The sequence below is a fragment of the Calypte anna genome, chromosome 5A (assembly GCF_003957555.1).
Source record: "Calypte anna isolate BGI_N300 chromosome 5A, bCalAnn1_v1.p, whole genome shotgun sequence".
Lineage (NCBI taxonomy): Eukaryota > Metazoa > Chordata > Aves > Apodiformes > Trochilidae > Calypte > Calypte anna.
Window position 1 is genome coordinate 20,763,249 of NC_044251.1, and position 18,461 is coordinate 20,781,709.

The 18,461-nt window shown below is 50.4% G+C and overlaps 1 protein-coding gene across 1 annotated transcript; it reads right to left on the minus strand.

Moving 5' to 3' along the window:
• Positions 1-626: 626 nt before the first annotated feature.
• Positions 627-16,789, minus strand: TGFB3 (transforming growth factor beta 3). Its single transcript, XM_008505202.2, has 7 exons — positions 16,187-16,789; positions 10,511-10,674; positions 8,978-9,107; positions 7,333-7,440; positions 6,345-6,516; positions 5,624-5,777; positions 627-3,302 (listed from the first exon to the last, which is right to left on the minus strand). The coding sequence occupies exons 1-7, from the start codon at positions 16,668-16,670 to the stop codon at positions 3,144-3,146; spliced, it is 1,371 nt and encodes a 456-aa protein (XP_008503424.2). The 5' UTR covers positions 16,671-16,789; the 3' UTR covers positions 627-3,143.
• Between the last annotated feature and the right edge of the window lie 1,672 nt (positions 16,790-18,461).

Here is an 18,461-nt window from a genome sequence, read left to right on the forward strand (position 1 = left end):
TTTCACACTAACCACTGATCTTTGTTACAGAGACAAAGTGTGCTGGGATTGTTTTCAGCAGCTTTTGTTTGTTCCTTTGAACAACAAAAGGGAATTGTTGGAAGCTGTATTCAATGTTGGCAGTGAAGATTCCACTTTTCTTTCCCATTGTCTTCCTCAATTTGCCAGCTAGTAACAGCATATAGAGAGCTGCTCTCTGCCTTCTCACAGCAGCACCCTGAAATGTTTTGCTAAGACTGTGCCCACGAGTATTCAGTCTGTTATTAACCCCATATAGATTGTTGCTGAATTATAGCTAAAACACCTCTAGAAGAGCTATTTTAATTGTAAGAAAATTACTTCTGATACTCTTTCACAAATCTGTCTCCGATGTTGCTAGGGAAATGGAAGGCTGGACGACTTCTTCATGGATTTTCCATTGCCATTTTGCCTCCTTTCCAAGAAGACAAATGGCTTGATCCTTCTGCCACCCCTCCCTGCCAGAGGACAGTAGTGAACAAGGGCTAGTAAGAGAGACCCATCTCAATGGGCTTTTCAGGGTTAGTCCATGGTTGGTTTTGATGTGATCCAGGTGCTAAGCAGGACTGTGACCTGTGCAGGTGTTCTAGCTCAGCTTTTTGCAGCTCCCCCTCCTTCTAGAAAGGAAAGAACTTTAATTGCATGGGCAGCAGTGCCAGCCCAGGGCTCAGGAGGAAGAATGACCTAACAACCTACAACTTGTAAACCAAAACCTCCCCAGGGTCTGCTGCTAAAGGGAGATCAGAGAGAATTCTTATGCCAACTGGCATCTGGATTTCCCCCCACCCCACGGTGCAACCACTGAATTTCTGGCCTATCAGCAAGGTAGTGTAGTTGTAGTGTTAACTTGCTCCCTCCTTATGTAGGCAGGGGAAGATATAGGCATGGAGAGCTGTAGAGGGCACAGTAACACTTTAGTGCAGCAGGACTGATCAGAGCTGCACCTTTCACACTGATGACAGGTCAGGGAGCCCCAGAGAAGAAAGCGATAAAGCTAAGCATTGGCAACAGCCTCTCTCAGAGCACGTGTGCCTGAGCCAGCATGTCACACAGGTTGATGTGCTCCCTCCTCTGCCCCACCCTTGCTAACCTTGTGTCAGCTGGTGATGGTGCAGAAAGGGTTGTTTACCGTTTATTAAGACGTTTGAGAGTACATGCTATGGCAGCTTCATGTGAGGCATATGGAAACAGCCATTATCTTGGAGGGCTTGATGGAAAAGCTGAATTCTGAGCTAATCACAGAGAGCCCTGGCCACAACTATTCACTAGCTAGATGTCATTTTACCTGCAGTTTCTTGGGACAAGAAATTGGAAAGAGGTCAGGGAGGAACGTCTGTTTTCTCTTAAACTGTGACTAGTTGTGGTTAGAAAGTCAAAGAATCACAGACTCATAGAATGGTTTAAGTTGGAAGGGATTTAAAAGACCACCTAGTGCCAACCCCCCTGCATAGGCAGTAACTTTCCACTAGACCAGGTTGCTTAAAGCCCCATCCACCTTGGCCTTCAGCACTTCCAGGAAGGGGACATTGATAACCTCCCTGAGCAACCTGTTCCAGAGAGGCAGCCTCTGCGTCTTGTATGGCATGCACGTACCAGAGATTTTTACCTATGGAAGTATCCATAGGTGGCTGAAAAGGCCTGTACTTTCCTTAAGAAAATCTATTGATTTCTTTCCTGGGCACTGATTTCTTTCCTGATTTCTTTTCTGGGAAGAAAAGGTATATGTACAAGTCTGTACTAGCAGATTGTATATTCAAATGGACATAGGACTTTGGTCAGCTGTGGCAACGGCTCCGCCTTGGTTATTTGAACAGTATTGTTGGAAGCATTTGGTATCTGAAGGAAGCTTCATATGAATCTATCAAAAGCAGATGTCAGAGGTGATGTATATGTCTGAAGCACTAGGACAGGACAGGACACATAAACATCAGGCAGTTTGAGGGTACCAAGGAATTTCCATTCTGGGGCTCTCTGGCTGACCTACATTCTATCTGTCCCTTGAGGAGATATTTTGGAAAGGGGAAAGATTTTAGACTGAGTGAATATGTCGCAGCAGTAGTAATTTTAAAACGGCAAACCATCTAATCCTCCAACTAACAACTTGCTTGTGAAGAAAAAGAGCATCTCCCCCCATATATTTATTTTTTACAATGTTTTTGAGATTACTATTTTTTAAGTCTTAGCAGGTGAGGCCTGGGTCATATTCAGGTCATTGTGCAGAACAGGTGCAGAACACCCCAAAGCACCTTACAAACCACAACAGACAAGTGGTCTTCTGGGTGTATCAGCTCATGAATAAATGGGCTCAATATTCAGGAGCCCACAGATACTGCTCCTGCCCTGACCCAGAAGTCATCCTTCAGAAACTCCAGGAAGGGAAAAGAACTAAATGGAGACATCAGTCCCTCTGAAACTGGTCTCTGCACCCTCTTTTCTTGTATTTGCCCACCCTCAGCAGGCTGGCTGGGAGCCTTACAGTTTGCATTCAGAAACCAAAGGCCAGGATCTGCCAACTGAACGTACAGATTTGGCAGACAAGAGTTTCAGTTGCAGGACTCCTGGATCACAGCTCTGAGGAACAGAAGTATAAGTGTATCTCTGAGCATTTCTTCTCTCAGCAGCTTCCTTTCTTGGTGCATTTTCTTTCTCTGAAGAAACATCCAGGGTTTCCTTCCACAGGGGAAACTTTTAATTCTTCAGGCCACTGGGAAGGGACAAGGTCCTAGAATATCTTAAGCTAAACTAGAAAACATTTCCCCATTTCCATTCCCCCTTTCACCTGCTCTTTTTGCATTCCCTCGCTTTCCCAGCTCAACCATCCAGCATTCAAATACACATCAGTTCCTCCACACTTATCCTTCTCTTCCACACCAACTGTCCAGCAATTTTGGAGATTGTGGCCTTTGTGTCACTAAAGTAATTCCCAGAAGGAATGTGACACTGCCAACAAGACCAAGAAATGTTCCAGAAGAGATCCCCAAGGACTGCCAGACCTAAGCCATAGAGTTTGGCACTTGGCCCTTAGCATGTGTAGTCTCTGACCCCCCGTTCCTTTTGTGTTAGCCTGGGAGCGGGAGAGTGGGTGATGACTGTTTCTCTTGGCTTTGGGTGGGCCAGGGTGCCTTTCAGCTGCACTTGCAGGATTTCACCACCATGTTGGAGAGCTGCTCCACTTTAGGGGTCCTCCCGACATAGTACAAGATAGTGAGTGGCTCCAGGTCCTGCGGAACACAGCAGGGCGAAGCAGATGCCTCAGGGTTCAGTGTGTTGTATAAGCCCAAAACCTGCAGAAACAAAGCAAATGTGGTGACACAGCCATTGTGTCACCTTGAATTTGGCTGAGGACAGGAAGGGACTGCAAAGCCAAAGGTCTCTAGGTGTTCTGACTGTGCTTATCTGAGAGTATTTCCCTAAGGCAAGTAATATGCCCCTGTCAATTCCTGATCATGGCCTACTTTTTACAGAGTCTCACCTGCCCTGCCCTGCCTTTTTAAGACTTTTTAGTTACAGTAGCCTTGCTCTATGTCTGATGCCTAAGGGTTGGAGGAGTGCGAACAGTTGCCTCCTTTCATCTCTAATTGGGTATGGTGGATAGTGTAACAATTTTTGCTTTTAACAAGGCTGGGTGTAACCAGCCTGGGGCCATGTTATCTTGGGTTTTATTAAAGAAACCAAAAGAACATCACTGCTGCTTATTTCAACCAGCATCTCTAGATAGCGCTGGACAGATGCCAATTCTCTTGAATAGCCACAATTCCCTCCCAGCTTTGGAACTGACTGATGCCTTCTCCCTCCACTCCATCCTCCAAGTCATTACACTATAATGCTGAAGCCAGGAAAGTGTCCTGTGGGACCCCACTGGATTCCTCCTCCCAGCTGGCCTGAGCCCACAGATGACTGTACACTTCAGCCACGTAACTGCTACAGACCAGTTACCACGTTTCTCACCAGAGGTGGCCACTTCTCAGCAGTGTGCAACTTGAGTTGTGGGGCCAAAACATCATCTAACCTGCACTACCGTGGTCTCATTAGTGCTTATCTGGTACAAACAACAGAGTCAGGCCTATTGTCTTTCAACTTCTTTACAGTCTTTGGGCATGAGATGTGCTGAGGAAACAGCCTGTTCTATCATCCAGATCTGTGTAATCGCAGTCATTCTGGTAGAAGGTTTGTGGGATACTAAGCAAAGTAGCCCTGGCTGTACCATGTGCTCTGGAGATGCTCTACTCAACAGTGACAGTAGGTTAAACAGACAAGAGAAATCTTTTCACTGTGTTTTTCCTAGGTGGTGCTGGCAAGCTGTCAGCAGCTAGATTGTTCTCAAAGTTTCTTGTATCACTCAGTTGACCTTAGCGCTTGATCACTTCCTTTCTTGCTCAAGAAAAGAACATTAAGATCCATTCTAAAGTCTCCTTTCTCTCATGCTGATTCAGTCCAGTTATCTACTAGAGAGCTTCTCAGGACAACCAGATGGTAAAGCTACATGCCCATTACTCTTTCAAAGCTGCTCATTCCCTTGCTTTGTCTTGTGCTTAATGCCCAGCATCTGTTCACTCCCTCATTCCCACAGATGAATTGTTCCCACCAGTATTAGTCCTTGAGCTTGAGCACACCTTGCTGCTGTATATACTCTAAAGCTGTCAAGAAAATGTTTGCATCTTTTCTGCAATATCATTTTTACCTAGTTATGTTCTTCTGCCAAATCTGATTTTTCCAGTAACTTTTTAATAAAACCTGAAGCTAAGTTGCTAGTGACCTGTTCCATTGTCTGGACTGCTGCCTTTTCTGTAGACAGAATCATAGGATTTTCCTCTGGCTTTTCTTGCTTCAGTGAAGGATGCCTCCTTCTTAGCTGGGTACTCCTCCTATGTCTATGCTTTTCTATTGCTGTTTTTTCTTTCACTCTAGACAGCAGCCATGCTCAGGTGGTATTTCCCTCAAAGACCGACAAGCATACTTATGTTAAACAGAGGTCATGTGTAACTTGTCTGAAGACATTTGCTTTCTGCCGGTTTTTACACAAATTTCACTGCCTAGCAGGCTCCTCCCTTCCACGGGTAAGGTGAGATTTATAAAGCTGGGAAGGATGCCTGTGCAGGAAAGAGAACTGACTGCATGGCTGTGTTCACCTGTGGTTATGTACAGCTGCCCCTGAAAGATGGCCGCTGCATGCTATGGCACAACACTTTTGCTTGACAACCTGGCACAGAGTAGAGAAAAAATCCTCTCTAGTGCAAACTGCAGGAGAAATCTGGGGAAAGGGTAATTACCAGAGCTGACATTTCACATAAAAAAATTCTCTGTCAATTAATCTGACCACTACCGAAAAAGTACCCTAAAACCTGTTGTTGCCCATCTTATCCAAGAAACAGCATCCTCTTCCTCCTTAACATCTGTCTGGAAGCATGGATGCAATATTTACTCCAAAGGAATCATATTTTCCCTGCTGCACCACCTAGACTTTTCTGGAGTTTCCTTGGATGGTTTTTCACAAGTATTTATCTGAACTGCTTTTGCTGCTCTTCAGACAGGATACAATCAGACTTAGGGGGAAGGGGGGAGTCTCAGCCACAAGCCTTGACAGGATAATATATACTGAACATACCGTGCTGTGAGTGGTATCTGCGCTGCGGAGGTACGGACAAGGTCCAGAACAAAAGTTAGCGAAGTAGCCCTTAGGCTCATGGACCCATTTCCAGCCAAGGTCTTGTCGGAAGTCAATGTACAGAGGACGCACGCAGCAGTTCTCCTCCAGGTTCCTGAAATGCAGTATCAAAACAGTGATTCCAAAGAGAGGCCTTGTATGGGATTGTGTGATGCAGCTTTCTGAGCAGAAGGACGAGTACCAGCAGCACTCTGTGGGATGTGGTGCTTGTCTGTGTCAAGTGGAGACCATCAGCACAGGCCAGCAGTGCCAGCTCAGCAGGCTGGCAAGGACACTGCTTCTGACTGCTGGTTTGGCCACTGTCCCAAGGAGGCGGCACCCCACTCACCCACAGCAGCACCTGGCTGCTCTCTGGTACCTGGAGACAGGAGGGGGCTGCTGTGTGTCCCTGCCCACGCTGTGCTGCACAAAGTCACTTGCAGGTCTCCTCCTAGGCAGTGGCTCATCAGAAGCGCACAGTGACTCTGCTGAGCTGGCCAGCATCCCCTTGGACACCCCAAGAAGCAGCTGGCTGAGCTGTGCTACTTATGTAACCCCTGTGGCACCAGGGTGATCCACAAACCCCTTAATGGGCTTTGCCTTTTGTGGTGGCATGGAGTCCTGCCAGACCTGTCCAACTCAGGCATGGGACCTGGTCACTCCAGGCAGGGTTCTCCCTTACCGGAAACAGTAGTTGGTATCCAGGGCTCGTTTCTTTCTCTGGCCTCCCAAGGATGGGCTCTCCAGACGGTGTGGGGGTAACATCATCAAGATGAGGTGGGGATTATGCAAGTCTTTCTGCTTCTTCAAGCGCCCCAAGTCCCCACGGCCATAGTCATCCTCACTGTCAATGCCTTGAGAGGAAAACAGGATCCACAAAGAGGAAATCAGTGTCAAAGTGGTTGATGCAACAAGACTTTTCAGGGCATTTAACATTCTTATGCTTGCCCTTCAACCAGGGTGAAAAGATGCAGGCACCACGACCACTTACTCTGGCATTTCTTCCCACACAGGGACCTCTTTACTCCTGGTGAATCTATCTGCTTCAGGCCTGAAATAGAGGCTTATGGGCCACCTGTTTTACCATTTGCAAACTGCTGGTGGGGCCATTAATCCATCCCACTCTCTCCTGGCTCCAGTCCCAGGACAGGCAGGAAGATTAATGGTTTAAAGAAGATGTCAGATCATTGGCACGCTGCAGAACAGCCTCCGAAATGGAGCCTGTGGGGGCCAGTGGCTGCAGCCCAGGGCTGATAGCCAGGAGGTTCCTAGTTCTTAGGCCAGCCAAGCCACTGACTCTCTGGGCCACCTCACACAGGATGCCTGACTTCCTTGTGTTTCAGTCACCCCAACTGGAAAGCAGAGCCTCTATGGAAATCTGAGAAGGCATCAAGTTGAACTTCACAGAGAGATACGGAAATACAAAATTACTCCTTTCTGCAGATGCTCATGCAAACCCAACCAGACTGCACTTACTTTCTTACATTTCTAAACCATGTAAAAAGTGGCTATACCCATATAAAAACCATGCAAATGCAGACGACTGTGCTTTAAAATAAATGTTACACATTGTAAAATACTCAAATATGCAAAGCAAAATCTCATTTTTTCTTTAGGTACTTCAGGCTTTCCCTTCCCCAACAACCTCCCCTAACCCATCTCTTTACTACCTTTGAACTTGATCTCCAAGACCTCATGCAAATTCTCCAAAATGTCCCCATTGGGCTGAAAAGTATGGCAAGGACAGTGTATGCTAATTTCCAGGCCAAGGTTGGACTCTGCAAAGAAGATGACATTGTGAGAAACAGTCTTCCTCAGCTGGGACAGCTCCTGGTACAGGGGAGTTTCACTGAGGACATGCACTATGGTAACTCTTAGACTTTATAGGTCAGTCTCAACGTCAGGGATGCTATCAGCATTGGGGAACAGAAACTGCTTTGGAAAAGAGAAAGGGAAGCTGCATGCTGTGGCTTCACCTGTGCTTGCTACAAGGAGCTTTCTGGGTAGATGAGAAGGGTGCTCCTCGTTACATTTTTTACCATCCAAAAGCATTTGTGAGCTTCAAGGAGCTCCACTGGAAAACAACTATTTTGAAGAGCTGGCTTGTGGTGTCTGTATTAAATCAGCTTTGCCATCCTCAGTACCTGCCTACTATCTGGCTTCTCATTAGAGTCTGAAGGAGAGATCTGAAAATAAGCAAGTTGGATATGGACAAGCAAGAAGAATTTTGGAAGAATTTTTCTCAGCAGCTGCAGCCTCCTGTTTTGTTGAACTGCTAGCAGTCAAAGTCACACAGACTTTTCAGAGGCAAGTCTATTTTCATAATAACTTCCTGGACCAGTCGTGCTGTGTGGGCCTGACTAAAGAAACAGAAGGCTCTTATGAAAGCTCCTTTTTTATGTTCTGTCATGAATTAAAACATCTGGCTCCCTGGGGCATTGACAAGGTGCCTAGCACCTTTTTTCCTAAGCACTGTATACTCTGATGTCTTGTCAGCTAGCATGCCTGCCCAGGGCTCGCTGCAGTTCCAGCCCTGAACTCAGGCCATCAGGACACACATTGCTTGAAAAAGGAGGAGCCTACAAGCTCACAGCTTACCCTTCCAAGGAGTGGCTGCTTGCCAGTACCTGCATTCCAGTTTTCAGTGGCACCTAGCTTCTATCTGTGAGGCCAATCCAGCTGTGAGTCACGATGCCTATGCTCCATCTGTGAATGGGGTCAGTGTTTTTGCTGGGAGCTGCCCCTTAAGTATCTGCTGGGCTGCCCAGTGATGGCAGAGGTATTTCTGCGCAGTGCTAAAGCCTCCATCTGTCTAGGTGTGTCAGCCTCTGGTATTTCCTCACCTTTGTACCTGCCAAGCTGTACACAGCTAAAGAAACCAGGATCCTTGCTGTTTTTTCCCCTCCTACATTTGCTCTAGTCCACATGAAGATTAAACCAGCCCAGTCCTCATTTTCTCTGTATTACAGATTATAGTTCAGATGAGCAGAGGGGTCCCCTCTGGGCTTAGAATCAAAGAATCAAAACAAGTTCCAGCATCTCACAGTAAAAACCATTTCCTCCTCTAGAGGACAAATCCTCCTTCTGACTCAGCACACAGAGCTACACAGTGAGGACTTCAGGACAGAGCTGAGAACCCATCAGATGTCACACACTGAGGTAGCTCTCTGGGGCAAGGTTACTTGCCAGACTGAACAAAGCAGTACTCTACAAGCCAAGCTCCTGCAGAAGGGGGAACAATGCTGACTCCTGTCAACATGGATTCACATTTCTATGGGTGCCTTGACACCTGGTCCAGCTAAAACCCCTACCTACCTCTGTGCAGAAGCCACTCACGCACGGTCTCGGTGACATCGAAGGACAGCCACTCAGGGGAGCCCCGTGTCTGCACATTCCTGCCACTCAGGTAGCGCTGCTTAGCTATGTGCTCATCCGGCCGAAGGATCTGCATCAGAAGGAGTGGTTGGGAGAATCAGCCAGTGCCACACATAAGGAAGGGACAGTCTTGGTTTCTTTGTTTGTTCCACAGCTTGCTAAAAACTAATTCAGAAGGTTGGTCCCAGCAAGAAAGGCACCAGGAATACCCCGGCACAGGCAAGCAGGACATGCTTCACAACCAACCTGAACTCCAAGAAGCTACACAACATTTAATACCTTCTTCTTTGGAAATGCATTAAATCCAGCTGTTCCCTGCTCCAAACCTAATTTCTTACTCTGGCAAATCCAGGATGAGCTGGAAAAACTGTGAGTAAAAACGTTTCTGCTGTGTCCTAAGCAGCCCACCTCTCTCAATTCATCCTTGCTTCTGGGCACATATCCTGAAGCAGAAGCACACAGCAATTGAGCTAACGAGTGGTTTTGTTTCTGTACACACTTGTGGGATGTCAGTCTGGGTTTCAGAGCAGAACCAGCAGTGGGCAATAGAACTTGCTACTGAATGGGCCCAGCAATCCTCTAGAGTTCTACAGTGCAGCATTTTCATGTGTCCTACGCTCTTCAACTTCTACCAAAATACACCAGGGCTGATAGGTTAGGAAAAGTTTGGAGATCTCTCCTCCTGCTCTGATATTGCCTCCCACTTCCAAGCAAACACCTCCGCAAGGTGTTTCTTCCTGCAGGACCCCAGTTTCACTCCACTGAGCACTGAACCTATGGAGAAGCTCTGGGATGCTTCCTTGTCAGTTGTGTCATCTGGTGGAGAACTGCTCTGACCTTTGAACCTGAATTCCAGGGAGACCTCAAGAAGTACTGATCACAGGGCAATTTTAGATGCAGTCTTAATGCAAAGTGGACACCAGCCTGTGGGAATGTGCTGCCTGGATGCTTAGCTGTACTGGGTGGTCAGGTGGGTGGTCCAGCCCAACCTAACACCACTTCCAAACCTGAACCGGACCTTATTCTACCTGGGGAGTCTATGGATTCAAACAAAAGTCCAGATAAGTACCTGAATTAACAGTGCCATTAACTGCACCCCTAAGGAGCTGCTGCTGAAGGGAATGCTGAAGGCAAGCATTATTTTTCCAATAAATCGGTGACAAGACAGAAAGGTCCATCATTTGGATTAGGACCAACTGTATTACTCCCCTTCCAACCCCCTCCTCAGTGCAAAAAAGAGCTGCAGTGGGCACCATGCCAGCATTCCCAGAGCATCAAGCCATTCTGAGTGGGGAAAGGACAGCACTACACTGCAAAAGCAAAGAAAGGTCACTGCATATGCTGAAAGAAGCCTGGGATACAGCATGGGACTCTTCTTTCTTCTGTGGCCCTGCACATATCAATTGAGGCAACCATTATGGAGCCAATCTATTTTGGGCTCAGGCACACTCAGGGGAAGGTGAAAATACTCACCTGGAAGAGCTCAATGCGCTGCTCACTGCGTTTAGAGCTTGGGTTGGGCACACGCAGCACCCGAAACTCAGCTCGGAACAAGTTGGTGCTGTTCTTCTCCGCTGAGGACACATTAAAGCGGAACACATTGGAGGTGACACCTTTCGGACAAATGCCCAACTCATCTAGGAGAAAGAAAGATGGAAAGATTGAGAACCACAGGTCACAGGGGCAGGATCTCATTTGAGACAAAGCTTTCCAGCAGAGACCTGTCATTCAAACATCTTGCCACCTGTGAAGCATGGCTGTCTAGCTAAAGAGAGCCCAGGAAGAATTCACCGAAATTTGGTCCACATTGCAACATTTTGCAAGATACTTCCACTATTGCCACCATTATTTCAATGCTACAAGCCAGAGAATCAGTAGAGATCAACCACGGTATTTCTAATATTCTTTCTTCTAACTCTGATAAGCATATGTTGCTCATACTTACAAGTCTGCTGCACTCAAAATTACATCCCCAGCCAAGGCAATAAGGCAACCTCACTTGGAACTAGTGAAGACTGTTCCAAATAGCAATGATGGTGTGACTCTGCTCATGCTGGAAACCTGAAGCCATGTTGGAGATGCTCCCATTGCCACTGAATCTTTGTTATAGAAACCTTGACATTGTCTTCTAGAATGAAAGCCTGACAAGTGTCCAAAAAGCATGAGGTGTAGAAGACTTTAGTGCAGTGACTATTCAGCATGTACTGAACGAACTGAGTTTAAAGCAATTTCTTACTTATGAAGGAACTCATGAACTGTACTACATCTAGAGTTCACGGGTGGAATAATAGTGCTGAGAAGCCTGAAGATAAGGCATATGGGCAGGAAATAAAACAGCAGTTCTGTGCATTAATGTGTGCATGCTGAGCAGATGTGCCTTTGGGGGCATTTCACAGATGCCCCAAAAGACAGAAGGTAAAAGCTATGAGTTCCACAACAGAGTCTTCAAGAGAAAACAAGTCTCTCTTCATTGTGACCGTTTTAGTCTCATGGAAGAGTCTGTCATTGCTGTTCCTCTCCTGTTGACCTCTGTTAGCCCTCAGGCTCTAGCATCATTAAAGCTTCCTGCAGAGAAGACAGCAACTCCAGCTCTATGCCCACATGCAGGTTTGTTTGCAGCCCTACAGAGCTTCTCATATGACCTCTTCACTATTGTCCAATGCAACATGGGGTTTTCACATCACCTGATACTTAAATTGTTTTTAAACAGATACTGAAAGAAAAAAATATTACCTGTGCGCAGCCACTGTTGCAGCCTGTGAGAAATAGGCTAGAATCCCTAGCTCAAGCAACCTTAAAGTTACATTCCTGGAGTTGGCCCCTCTCTTCAGAACACCACCACTATCTCCCCAGGGAAACAGCTTCTGAGCTCAGAGGTTCACCTCCCCATGCCAAATTCCCCTTCGAGCAACATTGCACTTCCAGAGTCATCTCTATGAAAATCACAGTCTTTTGCTACGCCCAGATGCAGCAAGCAGGAGCTTGAAAGTTTACAAGGATGTGGTCTTAGGGTGCTGAGTTTTTACTCAATAAGCTAATGACCAGATGTTCATGCTGGGTTTTAACTAGAGGTTTCTTTGTAATTTGTACTACTGAATGGAGCAGCTTTCCCATCCAGGAAAGTCTCTGGCTTCTACTGAAGAGATGCATGTTTGGTAATTGCAGAGGACCGCACTACATTGTAGCCATGAACAGGTATGCACAGCCCAAAAATCTCTGCAATGTAAAGAATACACCAAGTCACACAAGGACACACACTGTGGGGACTTCCCAGAGTGGCACAGGACACTGTGAGCAGTTGTAGATTTAATGCCATGGAAGAACAGAGCAGAAAACATAAGCTCTGATCTCCTTAAATGCCCAACAGCATTCTTTTAGCTGAAGTCCTGCATTGGGAACTACTGTGTAGCCTAAACCTAGGCAGATACTGCGTTTAAGTGCCCCTTTTAAGCTGTTTTGGACTCCTAGCCCTATTAATAGTGCTGTTAACAGCCTGTCTTTGTTTCTGAGCCAACTGCTGGTCCACAAGGGGTGTCCCAGTAGTCATAAGAAATGCCTTTCTAGATCAGACCAGTGGTCAGGCTAGCCCAGTATCTGTTTCCAGTATCAGTGTTTTCTCTGACAATCTAATTAAAGACTACAAATCTGGTCCTACAGCCACAGTGCACATAAAAGACAAATTAATTTATTGTTTATGATATCCTTAAAATTTTTGGCTGTTAGACTGCCATGGTGGCAGTGATTACTGTATCTGCTGTATATTGCCTGCTTGTCCCCACATTACCTTCTGCCTGCGTATTTTACCAGGAAGGTGCTGGTGTCTTGGGTGATCTTTCTTGTGGAAACTGTAATAGCTATCTTCCATTCCCTAAGAAGAAGTTTCACGTTCTCTTCACACCTTAGGAACAAGCCCTCTGTGAATAGGAGATGGAGCTGCATTCTGTGTTTCAGTCTGAACATTGTGAGGTTGGACGATGCTTCTCATAGTGGGGTGTCCAAGATACAGGTCTCACTCCTGGGATGACTACTTTAAGGCAAGGCACTTTTTGTAGGCAAAGGAAACAGTGATTTTTCAGGGAACTTGGTCCAGTCCCAGCTTAGGTGTGTTTAGCACACTGGAAACCAAACGTGTCCAAGCTACGAGCACTGAACAAACCCTGGAGGCAATATTCCTGTAAGCTCTTCCAGCCCACAACCTTCAGTGACTGAAACCAAACCTGGAGACTGGGAACCTGTGACACCTTGTGCACCCATGCCAGCCTATGTGTGACACAACAGGCTGTATCCTCACAGCTGGCCCCTGCTATTACTGGGGAGTCCAGTCAGACCAGAGCTGCTGATTGCACCAACCATGAGACCAGAAGCCTCTTAGCATGGACAACATGATAGGGGGAGCAGGTTCTTTTGAGACCTTCCCTCTTCCTACCACTGCTCTCAGCAAGGTGCAGATTCTTCATGCTGCCAATCCTACACAGCTGCTGTTTCTGGCAAGTTCCAAGAAGGCTTATGACTGTGTGGTTAAGAGTTTGATGTCAAGGGAGGGCAGATGCCTGTGAGCAGGTACTGCTTCGCTATTATACCCCTGGTGCTTCAAGGTGTCTCATGCCAAAGATGCATAACTTTGAAGAAAAAATAGATCTTTCTGGAACTTCAGGAGGTCTGGAGGGAAGACATACTTAGCCCCAGTGACCTGTGGCTTTAATTGCCTTGCCTCTCAAGCTCCCTTGGAAAATGGCATCTGTTTTTCCTCAAAAAGTAGGCACAGCTATTTGCAGGACCTTTGCAGATGCTGTCTGAGCTTGCAGCAAACTAAGTCAGTGCTTAAGGGGATCTGAATTCCCATGAGTTTTAGGAGAACCCTGAAGTGACTGGCTGGTCAAGAGTGAGTTATTCTCTGGAAATCCCTTATAATTCAGGCAATATAGCTAGAGGCACAGTAAAAAGACCATTCTGTGAGTCACTAAACAGATCAGAGTAGCAATGGGGTACCTGGACCCCATTAATATCCTTCCTTCCTAGAAGGATGGGGCTCTCCCTGATGCTATTTTTGCTTCTCAGCTCTCCTCACTTTTGAGCTTCAAGTCTTTGAGAAGGATGAGTTCTCTGAGCCAATGACCCATTTGAGTTGCTTTGAGTTAGAGCAGTTTGTGTGAGAGTGTGTGTGCACATATTTCAGACTCATCTCTAATCCTCGCAGTTCCCTCAATGGAGCAGCCCTCCCCTTCCCCCCTTAGAGGAGACAGGCTTTGGCTTAGAACATGCTCTGAGATCACCAACTGGCACAGTGACAGAGTCATGGGAAAATTGAACATCAGCCACTTCTGGAGACCCAGGGCCAAATTCAGCCATGGTGTAAGTGATGAATCTCCCCAGGTTTCAAAAGGAGCATGTCTCTTGACACTGTGGCTTGTCTGGAGCTAGTCTCTCCAGTGTGACCCAACTCTGAAGTTCCCTCTTTCTCTGGGTGGTGGAACCTACACTTCCCACTTTCAGGAATTCAATCTCAGCACTACTTGGTCTTCTGAACCTGCTGCTTAGCATCTCTCCTTAGTGTCCTACTGATACATGGGACAGACTCATTAATTTCCCTAGTAATTTATCCAAACCCACAGTCCTTCCACACTGCTCCTTCTAGTGCACCATGTGCCTTCATTCCTCTTTACACCCTCTACTGTATCCAAATCCATTCCTCTGACTTCATTTCCCATTGTTGTGCTTTCTCAGCTTCCTTCCCCAGAACACACCAGTTCATAGTGTGGCTGTACTATTTAGAACAGAGACTTGGTTTCCCTATGTATTTTTAGAATTTCACAAATAACATTTCAATAGGTAAAAAATGTTGAAATTTGGGTAAGCTGCTATACTCTGAGCACTTTCTGTTCCACAAGTCTTGGTGTCTCCTCAGTTACAAGCTAATTGTATCACCATATGGAGTGCAGTCTGCTAAAGATTAAGTGAAATTTGTTGCATTACCACATTGTAGCTCTTATTCCAACTCATCATATGTCAAGATTAACATAAGCCTGGCAGACCAACTGCATTCTGAGGCTGCCTCCACCAAGTCAACAGCTCCTCCCAGAACTGCTGTCATTCAAACTGTGTTCCTAAGGCTGCACTCTATCACAGGAAGATACCCTGGATGGTGGTATGACTGCATGCCCACCACCATTTTCCAGTCTCAAGCACCGATAAAAAGGATTGCTTGTGCCTACATGTGTTGAGCATCTGCAATCTGCTGGGTGTTCATGTCTGCTCAGTCTCTGTCTTGGCATCTGCATCTGCTCAGCTTCTGCACCTGAATCTGTTGTGTCTGCATCTGGGCCTGTTCATCTGCTCCACACCTGCTGAACATCTGTCATGTTTCCTTAATGCTTCTGTTCCCTTGGGGGTCCCCTTTGCATCGCTGTCTGCTTTGCACCTGCTCAGCATCCCTGCTAGCTTCCACTCTTTCTGAATCCTCACACTACCCATTAGCACCCTCCTCCATGTCCTCCAGGCACCAGACTTTTCAGTGCCTCTCCACCCTCTCTTCAGGCAATGCGGGTGCTGCACCGACCAAAAAGGTTGCCTCAATCTCTGCGGCAGCGCGGGAGCTTGTGCAAGGAGGAGCCCGGGTACCTGCTCTCACAGAAACGCGAGAGCTGCGCCTTCTCCTAGCCCAGTCCGCAGCAGTCGCCTCCAAACCCAAGCTGTCTTCTCTCCTGTTGCCCGCCCTTCCACCTCACGTCTTTCCCTCCTCCCTTCCCCACCTTCCCCAGGTGTCAGGGCTACAGACACAGGCTTGGCTCCCTGCTTAGGGATTGGACCGATGCTGCTCCCGGACCCCGCGACCTCCCGCCGCCAGCGACCACCTCCTCTACCGGCGGGGCAGCTCGCCGCCATGCCCCTCGCCGTCCCGTCGGTGCTCCGAACGCCTCCCGCCCCGTCCTCTCGCCCGCCCCGGCTCCGGCCTCGCGGCGTGCGCCCCGCGCCGCGGTGGCCCCCGCCCTCCTCCGCGCTCCCGCCCCACCGGCGAAGCAGCGCTTGCCACGGGGACCCGGCGTCCCTCGGCCCCGTCCAGCGGGCCCTCCTCCTCTGCGGCCGGGGTCCCGGGCAGCCTGCCCCACGGGCGCGGCAGTCCGGCCGGCAAGGGGGCAGCCCAGCACTTACTGTGCTCGGGGAGACCCTGGATCATGTCAAATTTATGGATCTCTTTGGCATAGTATTCGGACTCGGTGTTGTCCTGAGAGCAGCTCTCCTCCTTTTCCTCCTCCATCTCCTCCAGCAGCTCCCGGGTGCTGTTATAGAGGGCAAGGATCTGGTAGGGCACATGGGCCGGCCCCATGGTCTCCGGGGGACTGGTGAGCCGCAGCTTGCTCAGGATCTGCCCCCGGATGGCTTCCACCCTCTTCTTCTTGATATGGTCCAGGTCCAAGGTGGTGCAGGAGGACAGCGAGAGGCTCACGGTGGCGAAGCTCAGCAGAGAGAGCAGCACCAGAGCCCTTTGCACGTACATCTTCATGTGCGAGGGGGCGGCGGTGGGTGCCCGCGGGAGAGAACCCCAGGCTGCGGCGAACGGGCGCGGGGGCCCGGGCGGTGCGCTGGCGGCAGGCTCCCCAAATCCCGCAGGCTGAGGCTTGGCGAGGAGGTGCATGAACTCACTGCGCCGTGCGCGACTCAGGACTTCCAGGAAGAGCTGGCAGCGCTCCGCAAGGAGAAGCGGCAGGCGCCGTGCCTCGCCGCGCCGGGCTCCTTCCCCATGCGCCGCCCCGCGTCCCGCGGAGCCGGGGGCGCCCCGCCGCGCCGCGCCGCCGCACGTGTCAGCGGCCCGCACCGCCCCGCCGCCGCGGGGGGAGCGCGGCGCCCGCCCCTCTCGCTGCACCATTCATGCCCCCGCCGGGCCCCGCGCCCTACATCGCCCGGTGCCCGACTCCCGGGAGCGCGGCACTGAGGCGCCCCCCGCCCAGCCAGGAGTAGCGCCGCCGGACCGCTCGCTGTCCCCGCCGGCCGCCGTGCCCCGACCACGCACTGGCTCGCTACGCTCCGCACCGGCCCGCCCGGCGCCGCGCCGCGCCGCGCCGCCCCTCCCGCGCACACTGCCTCTCCTGCGGCCTCGCCGCTGAAATTTTATACCTCCCTCCCATGACGTCCCCGGGAAGGGGCTCAGGCGGGGGAGGGAGTTCCAAGCCCGGCCTTCACCCGCAGCACCGCGCTAATGGTTTCAGCAGCCGCGCAGCCCTCGCTACCCGCCCCCTCCCCACCCCCCGCCTGGCCCGGCCCCGCCGTCGCCCCCAGCGCGGACAGCGGTGCCGGGACCCTCGCGCCCCGACTCGGGCCCTTCGGCGGCGGGACTGCCCCGCGCGCCCTCCGACGTGGCCGCCGCACCGCACCGCTGAGGCGGCGCGCGGGTGCCCCCTGCTGGCATCGTCCCGGCAGCGGCGGGATGGGGAGGCGGCGGCGGACGAGCCCTTCGCGGTGGTCCGCCGCGCGCTGGCGGGCGGCGCGGGGAGGCCCCTCCCGTTTCCAGCTGCGAAATCGCGTAAAAAGCGGCTAAAAATACCCCGAATACTTTCCTGATGTGGTTTCTTTCCGAGAGAGGGAGGGGCCGAGCGCCGCGCTGCGGGAGAGGGGCTTCGGCGGCCCCGGCGGGGCCCAGGCTGGCGTTGGGGCTAAGGCTGGCGGGCCCTGCGCGGCTCCGGGGCCCAAGAGAAGGTGGCGGGCAGGCAGGGTGGCCAGGGGAGAGAACAGGAGTCCCCTGCCGTGGCAGCCCTCGCTGAGGGGAAGGGGCTGCTTCAGGGATCCCCTGCTCTCAGAGTGGGCCAGGGCCACACGCTGGCCCCAGATGAGGTTCAGATCCAAGACCAGCACTTGTGCAAGCTTCTTTCCTGGAGCATGCCCGGACCACGGCCACCTCCAACACCAGCCTCCCTCCTTCCTGCCCTTGGTTGAGCCCAGAGACTCCCGACACCCTCCCCTGGTCCCTGCCCCAGCTACCCAGGGACTCCGCACCACCCAGCGCTTCCCTGGGGGCTCCCAGAGATGGAGCTACGCTCCTGGGCTGGAGGGGGGCTGGAGGTCTGGGGGCCGGTGGTGGCTTTGTGCCCTTCTTAGCCAGCACAGCCGCCCACAGCAGTGGCTTCTCTGCAGCAGAACCCGGCGGCCCTGGCTGGGGGCAGCTGCTGCCGGGCTGCAGGCAATAAGGGAGCTGGGCAGAGCTCGTTGGGGAAGCAAATCCGGAGGGCATGGGGCCCCCGAGCCTGGAGAGTGAGATGTCTGCCAGAAGCGCAGCGGATCCATGGCTGCAAACACCGGGCTCGGCTGTGGTGAGCCTTACCCTGCATGTCTGAAGCTGGGAGGCTATTGCAGCCTCCGAGGACAGCGGCTCACCCATGTCACGGATCCATGTGGCAGCTGGGGGTGCTGGCTGCCCTGTGAGCCCTGTTCC

Bases quoted from the DNA above. Each gene is read 5' to 3' on its own strand.
- TGFB3 (XM_008505202.2), bottom strand. From the start codon at position 16,670: ATGCACCTCCTCGCCAAGCCTCAGCCTGCGGGATTTGGGGAGCCTGCC. The intron at 5,778-6,344 runs GTAAGGGAGAAC...ACTGCATTTCAG, and splicing joins GATACCAACTACTGTTTCCG to GAACCTGGAGGAGAACTGCT. The intron at 3,303-5,623 runs GTATGTTCAGTA...TTGTTTCTGCAG, and splicing joins CAGATACCACTCACAGCACG to GTTTTGGGCTTATACAACAC.